Here is an 8,007-nt window from a genome sequence, read left to right on the forward strand (position 1 = left end):
AACAACACCAAATTCATTCATCAATTTTTCCAGAAAAGGCGTGAAATTTCAGAGTTGAAGCAAAGATCTGCCGCCACCTTCGTTGTTGAGCCCTAAATTCGCCGCCTTGAGACGAGCCCTAAATTCGCCGCCGCCCTGCCTTGAAATTTCGGGTGTGCGGAGGTGGGGAAGGGCTGATAGAGGTCTGGGGAGGGGGAAGTGGGGGCGCCGAGGTGGGGCAAGGGGCAGGGTCCAACGGCGGAAGGTAGCCTCCGCCTCTCTCTCTCTCGCTCAACGAGGAAGGGGGTGGTCTGGTCGAAGGGGAAAATGGGTGGTCTGGGGGGTGGTCTAGGGGAAGGGGAAAGCCACGTGGGTGGGGGTAGTCAGCAAAAAAAATAATGTAAAATAATACTAACATAAATACACATCAGAACCGATTTTGCCACATAGGAGCCACGTCAGCTTCAATTTCACCGGAGCTTCTCGTCAGGGGAAAAATTAGACAAATTAAAAATTGGTGTATTTAGCAGCCAAAATTAGGGGTCATGGGAAATATCAGAAAATGAAAATTTCTGGTGTATTTAGCGGCTATTAACCCTAATAATTATTACATTCTCTCTCCTACTTTATCACTTTTATTACTCTCTCTCTCCTACTTTATCACTTTTATTACTTTATCTCTTGTGTTAATAGGCAAAAGTGCCCCATTCCTTATTCATATTTTGAAAAATGCCCACCCTTATCATGCAAAGCTATCCATGCCCTAAATTACTAATTAACCCTTAAGTGGGTCAACATCAAATGTAATGATTTCGGTTCTCTTACACAATCTTACACATTTTTGAGTTTCAATGCATTTCTTTACAATAATGACCGAAATGATTTCAATCTGTGCATGCAATGATTTTGTAAGTCACTGTATATATATATATATAGTGTTCATATCTTTAAATTGTAAATATATCGACCGGACACTAATTAACGCTTAAACAATATATTAAATTAAATTCAGCAAAATAGTAAAAATTAATATAAAGATACAAATAGATAGAATACAAACTTTTATGTCGATATATCATCGATCCGGCCGGTAAAATGTCCAGAGAAATGTATCCGACCGGGTACATTTCAATTTACAAATGACCCGGTCGGATACATTTTTCCTTGACAATTACCGGCCGGATCGATGATATTTAGGCATAAAATATTCTATTTTATTCAATTTCATAAAAAAAAAAAATCAAGACGCTAATAATATATATCCATGCGTATCTATCTTAAATTTTTTTTTCCCCTTTAATATCTTAATTTCAATACATATATATATATATATATATATATATATATATATATATTGTGTTATTCTTGAATGTTGATATATAGTACTATATAACACTATATATATCGTGTAAATCAATTGATATCTTTAAATTTAAAATATACTCAATATCCGTCCCAAATAAATGCATGCTTGTTACCCAAAAAAATCATGCATGTTACCGATACATAAAGGTAAAAATATCTTTCTTCAAAATTTGATTCCCTTTTGATAGACATAAAGCCGATACAATCGGCTTCTTCACTTTTACCCACTTACTTTAAAATACTAGGGTTTTTTACTCCACCACACACCTCTATCGGCTTCTTCACTTTTACCCACCGAGAGAGAGAGTTCAAAAGATTGAAGCACAGAGAGTTCAAAAGATTGAAGCACACTCGGACTCATCCATGGCATCTTCTTCACAGGTATTTATTTTTAATTTTCATGAAATTGAATAGAATAATATATGCTAAAACACGATCGGTCCGGCCGGTGAAGTGGCCGGATAAATCGATCCGGCCGAGAACATTATTTAAATGAAACATACGGCCGGATCGATTTATCCGGCCACTTCACCAGCCGGACCGATCGTGTTTTAGCATAAATTATTCCATTTTAATTAGTTGTATGTTTATATTAATCATTAGAAATTTACTGAATTTAATTTAATTATATTTGTTTAAGTAATCATTATTGAATTATTATTGCGAGTTTTGCTGGGTATTACATTGCATTGTTTGTGTGGTTTTTGTGTAATTTAATAAAATAAAGTATTTTATGCCTATATAGAAACTATCCGGCCGGCACTATGCCCGAAATAATGCGTCCGGCCGGAACAGTTTCAATCTGAAATGTACCCGGACGGATTCATTTTACCGGACACTTCACCGGCCGGATAGTTTCTTTTTAGGCCTAAAATACGTTACTAAATATATCTGTATGTTTACGTTAATTATTGAAACTGTTATTTTACTGAAACTGTTATTGTTTAATTATTGAAATTGTTATTAAATAAATATATTTAATTGTTTAATTATTAATTATTGAAACTGTTATTGCTTGGTAAAATATTAAATTGCAGTTTTTTAATATTTTACTGAATTTAATTAAATTGCTTGGTATTAATTGCAGTTTAATATTACTGAATTTTACTGAATTTAGTATTAAATTGCAGTTTAATTAAATTGGTTGGTATTGATTAAATTGTAGTTATTTAATTATGCCTATTTGTATTATTTTTTAATTTTTTTACTGAATTTAATATGGTATTCATTTTGTAAATGAATAGGCGAATGTCCCATATCTTCGTCGCGACACTATAGACCAGACGGAGGTTGCTATCAGCACCTACTATAGGGATTCACATTTTCCGGAGCTGGTTGAAACTTTAAATGTGGTCGGCGAACAGTGCAATTCAGATTTATTGGGAAGATTTAGAGCATCATGTTTTGGGCATTTCACTGATTGGAGGCCCGGCGCGAAGAGCAATAAAGCATTACACCAGATTGTATCGAGGCAGATTGTGTCAGAAGAAAATGAGATGTGCTTCTTTCTGTGCGGAGCACGAGTCAGATTTTCCCCTGCGGACTACGCATTAGTGACTGGGCTCAATTTCGGGGGATCGAGGTTCGATGCGACATTACAGCACGACTGCAGTCGCGTGGAGGCATACCGACGATTCTGCGGTACGCGAAGCATGACCATACAGTCGCTCATCAAACGCGTGTGCGATTTGGATAGTCGAGTGGATGATGAGGATGGGAGCCTGTACCTTCGTGCTGTCCTCGTGTGTGTGGCTCACACCCTTGTTCTTGGGTTGGATGCGCGGGTACAGCCGTGGCTTTGGGTGTTGGTGGATGATCTGGCTGCATTTGATAGATTCCCCTGGGGCGCGTATTCGTATAAGATGTTATGCCATTATACGAGAGAGACAGGAAAGGGCGAGAAGTATCACTTCTACGGTCCTTCGTGGGCTTTATATGTCTGGGCATTGGAGCGCGTCCCGGGCTTCGGACACATGGTCGCAGCATCTAGCGGTGATCCGACAGCGCACCCTCGGTGTTTGAGATGGACTTTCAGGGGTAAGCCGAAGCTTCACGGTCTGCGCGATCTATTCGAGGGACAGGTAATCAGTTATTTAAGATTATCCTCCACACCGTTACTGGTTTTACTTATGTTCTAATATATTATCTTTGTTGCTTTCTAGGGTGGTGTCATGCCCCTGGACCCCGATGCTGACGATCTGTCGAGTCACTACTTCATATCAGCGCTGACACCGGGCGAACTCTCGGTGAGCTTCAGGCCCCCCGACAACCCATTAGCTCGGGGTGTCCAATTTCCACAGGGCACCGGAGCCCGTGTTGTGGAGGAGCGCGGGGACGAGGAGGATGTACCTAGACAGCCTCGTACGACTCGCAGTCACAGTGTCCGGGGCCCTGTGAGGGATGCTCGACAGCACGAGCCGGCTCGTCATTCAGTAGATCCGGGCAAGCGCCCTGTGAGGGATGCTCGACCCCACGAGCCGGCTCGTCATTCAGTAGATCCGGGCAAGCGCCCAGCGCCGCATACTTCTTCATCGTCGAGCGGATCTCGGACTGTATCCAGTCCCAGCGAGGGTGAGGTGGATCGTAAGTGGGTGAAGAAGACGATCCGTCAGGAGATTAAGAAGGCCTTCGGCAAATTCGTGGAGAAATTGAAGAGCAAGGGCAAAAAGGATAGGTGCAAGAAGAGCAAACATTTCTGAGTGCCCGACTCCCCTGATGATGATGACCAGCGACGGTCCCCTGATGATTACCAGCCACGGTCTCCTCCACAGCGACGGTCTCCTCCACCCAGTGCTTCAGGGCCCGACGCTTCAGAGCCGGCTCGTCATTCACGTTCCTGCGACGACGACCCCCGCGGTGAGGAACCACGCCATCCAGAGACCCAGGATTACAACGAGCAGTGGCGGGCCATGAATCAGTCTGTTCAGGGCGACTACACACCGGCGGAGCAGACTTTTGACTGGTCGACCCAGGTCTACCCTCATTGGTCTTCCCCATTCCTGAAGCCGCAGTATAGAACAGAGACCCCGATATTCTTTGCTGAACCGCTCACTTCTATTGCACCACATGAGTGGGGACAGTCCAGTTCGGCAGGACAGGCTCAGACGGAGGAGCCTGAGCCACAGGCAGAGCAGCCACAGGTACTGCTGCTGCAGCACCTAGAGCAGCCGCCGGCAGAGCAGCAGCCAGCAGAGCAGCCGCCAGCAGAGCCCCCGCGTCGCAGTCAGAGGGTGAGGCGTCCGTCTAACTATCAGCGATCGCCTTGGGTTAATAGCCAAATGCCACGTCCAGTGACACAAGTCTGCAGTGACCATTATGAGAAGTGGATGGCTAGGTGTCGAGAGGGTAGGGGTCGTGAGATTTATGTCAAGGCAAGTGGTGGTTTGCGGGAGTACGACGACTTCGCGCGGGTGGATAATGTCAGCCAGGAATTCACAACTGGGGTAAATAATCTATTGATTTTAACATTGTTAAATTACTTTCTACTAACTTATTGATTTTAACTTTGTTGCAGGATATTGACTTGTATTTCTTAAGCTTGAGAAATAGACTTCGAGCTTCAGCAGATTTACTGGATGACGTAGATATGAATAACACAATCATATTAGACACGGATTGGTTTGTAAGTAAACTTTCATTATTTGTATGTTTTCATTGGTGCGAATATAAATTATTAATTACTTCTATTGATCTGTAGATATACCTCCAGGGCGAGTGGGACGCTCTATTGGAGAAGTGGGCAAGAAGTGAGTTTACTCCAGAGGAGTATCATATATTGACGCATGGAGCAGTAGCTGATGGTTGGCAGCCCCGGATAGACTGGCTCTGCCAAATACGTGGAAAAGCCGTTAAGGGCCATGAACTTCCTCCTGGTCATATAGGATGGATGGATGCCACACAGGTAATCAGTTAAACAATTATTTGTCATTAGTCATTTGTGCTTTATATGTTGTTTCTTATCAATTCATTGTGGTTTGTCATAGGTTCTCATGCCAGTCATAATTGGCCACCATTTTGTCCTATGTCGGATCCGGTTAGGAGAATTGGTTTGCGAGGTCTATGACCCAGTATTCCACAAGCTATCACCTCGACAGCAGGATGGTCGAGTTGGTGAACTACTGCCTTTACTGAGATTGTTGCCAATTGTCCTTCAGTTGGCGAGGTGGCTAGACGACACATCCATTGATTCGACAGTGGCAAAGGAGAAGTACCCACTTATGACGGCGGTGTTTGCTCCAGCGGAGGTTCAGTTTCACCAGCAGGACTCTGTCAGCTGCGGGCCTTTCGTCTGCATGTATGCAGAACGACTGATATCTGGCTCTCCATCCATTGAGTGGGGTAACCACAACGTGGCGGCATACAGGGCCAAGATTGCTAGATCTATATTTTCGTTGTGTGAAACTAGGACACATCGTATCTCTAGACTTGGTTTTGCATAGTTTTGTATATTGTTACATTAATGTGTGCTTCTATTTGGTTATTCAACGAGCATTATTTCCTGTAAATCATTCCAGCTTATCGAATAATAAGATAATTCAATCAATATCATTAACTGTTACAGCACACAAATACATCCCACTACTCCCTGGGCTCAGTCGCCCTGCCAGCGCACGTTCTCTTGCTGTGTCCTTCTTCATGGCAGATGCTGCACTTCTTTGGTTTACGACGCCTGATACTAGAAGACTCATCGGCTTGTGTGATGGTGCCTTCACCACCACCTCGATGTCTACCTTCTTTTGGGCGCCCCGCTTGACCTTTTACAATCAGAGGTAATACAACCTGCTCAGCGATGTGCTCGGGAACCAACCACTGGCGTCTCGGCGGGAGATTATTAACTTCGCGAGAGTAAGTATCGATAAGAAAGTCATTCGTGTAGTACGAGTCTACATACTCCGCGATCGTATCACCGGCTTCACTATAAAAACAAACAAACTCCGATAGTAATCAATATAACGAACATTAGAACATATTTACATTTCAATGAACCCGACAGTAATCATTTCATGATCGTACCTTATTGCAGCGATTGAATGAGAACAGGGCAGTTGGTCTAGCTGAAATACTCGACATTCGCATTTTTTCTTCTCTAGATCTACCTTGAAGCTTCTGTCAGCAGTTTGCACCTTATACTTCATGCCACTCAACCTTTGTGCAGTGTATCGACGACTTTTTTGGAGTTCAATAGCTACCCTTTTACCAGCCTCAACAGTCAAACCTTGCTCGATTTGTTGTGCAGCCCTTAGTCGCTCGCTGAACCATTTCTCAATAACAATTCTGATTGCCTCTAACATCGAGCATATAGGAAGTCTTCTTGCCCACAACAATCTGGAATTAAAAGCTTCAGCAGCATTTGATGTCATAAAACTGTAGCGTCGCACAGGCATAGGACACATCGAACGAGCCCACTTCTCCGGCCCAATCCCCATTAGTTTATCGTACGCGGCTCTCTTCATAACCTTCAGGGCGTTCATAGCCCTATTGAAGTCGGACTTCTCGTACGCAAATGCAGCTTGTCGATACACCTCGACCACTGCCTTACCGTAATGCTTCAGGTTATTTTGCAAATGGTAGTAGCATAGGCCGTGGGTTGCATTTGGTAACTCATTCCTGATAGCATTGGCAATGGAGATATGCTGATCAGAGACAATCAAAAGTGGATCGGCTTGGCCATAAACACGTCGAATGCGTGACATGAAATAACTCCACGATTCATCGTTTTCTTTCGGGCCAACACCATACGCGAGTGGGAACAAACTCTCGTTGCCGTCCTTCGTCACTGCAACAAACAAAATACCCCTATTCTTGCCCTTCAAGTGTGTGCCATCGACGACAATCACTGGCCGTAAACTGAACATGAAAGGGGTAGCCGAAGCTGCAAGAGCAACAAATAAGTGTTTGAATCGGCCATCATCGTCAACTTCCCACTCCACCCTCGAACCGGGATTGGATTGTCTCAACATGTATAAGTACTTGGGCAGCATCTCGAAGGACTGATCATGTCGACCATAAACCATCTCAGTGGCTCGATTACGGGCTCGCAATGCAACATCGTACTTGATCTGTACGCCAAACTCACGTCGCAGCTCCAGCTGGATGGCCTTCGGCTTCAAGATCTCGCAATCATCGTGTATCTTCTGTGCTAAATATGCTGCGCCGACTTTTGCGGGGGCCTTTATTCGCGCTACGCGCCCTAGCTCACCGTCGCATGAGTGCTCATTGGTGAACTTATACACTCCCCAAATGACTCCATCTTGTGACGATGCATGGAGCTTGAAGGGGCACGTATCTGAATGCTTGCATTTGAAGTAGACTCGTCTGTTGTCTGATTTGCTGACAGAAAATTCCTTGCCCTGCTTCATGTTCCACAGACCGATTGCAACGATCAGATCATCTTTGCTATTGAAATACATATTCTTTGACAACTCCCGAGGCAATAGCTGATAATCTTCAATATCCACAAGTGTCGCTGCGGCGTCCAACGGGATAACCGGTACTAACCAATTAGTTAGTTCATCTGCTCCAGGAACCTGTTCGTCATCATCCTCGTCGATCTGCAAATTCTGCCAACCTGCATATTCAATCCCCGCCCTTCTCACGTTCTCTGTCTCCGACAAGTCTTCAGAGGCGCTTGTATCAGTCTCGGCTTCAGACGATGGAACATAA

The 8,007-nt window shown here is 44.0% G+C and overlaps 2 protein-coding genes across 2 annotated transcripts; both read left to right on the plus strand.

Annotated features, from left to right (window-relative positions):
• Positions 1-1,398: 1,398 nt before the first annotated feature.
• On the plus strand, positions 1,399-4,052 carry LOC130995444 (uncharacterized). The gene is made up of 3 exons (XM_057920724.1): positions 1,399-1,725; positions 2,589-3,425; positions 3,507-4,052. Exons 1-3 carry the CDS (start codon positions 1,708-1,710, stop codon positions 4,041-4,043), a joined length of 1,392 nt encoding a protein of 463 aa, XP_057776707.1. The 5' UTR covers positions 1,399-1,707; the 3' UTR covers positions 4,044-4,052.
• On the plus strand, positions 4,050-5,892 carry LOC130995445 (uncharacterized). The gene is made up of 4 exons (XM_057920725.1): positions 4,050-4,787; positions 4,859-4,966; positions 5,042-5,245; positions 5,328-5,892. The coding sequence occupies exons 1-4, from the start codon at positions 4,254-4,256 to the stop codon at positions 5,781-5,783; spliced, it is 1,302 nt and encodes a 433-aa protein (XP_057776708.1). The 5' UTR covers positions 4,050-4,253; the 3' UTR covers positions 5,784-5,892.
• Positions 5,893-8,007: the final 2,115 nt, after the last annotated feature.

This window comes from Salvia miltiorrhiza, chromosome 7 (assembly GCF_028751815.1).
Source record: "Salvia miltiorrhiza cultivar Shanhuang (shh) chromosome 7, IMPLAD_Smil_shh, whole genome shotgun sequence".
Lineage (NCBI taxonomy): Eukaryota > Viridiplantae > Streptophyta > Magnoliopsida > Lamiales > Lamiaceae > Salvia > Salvia miltiorrhiza.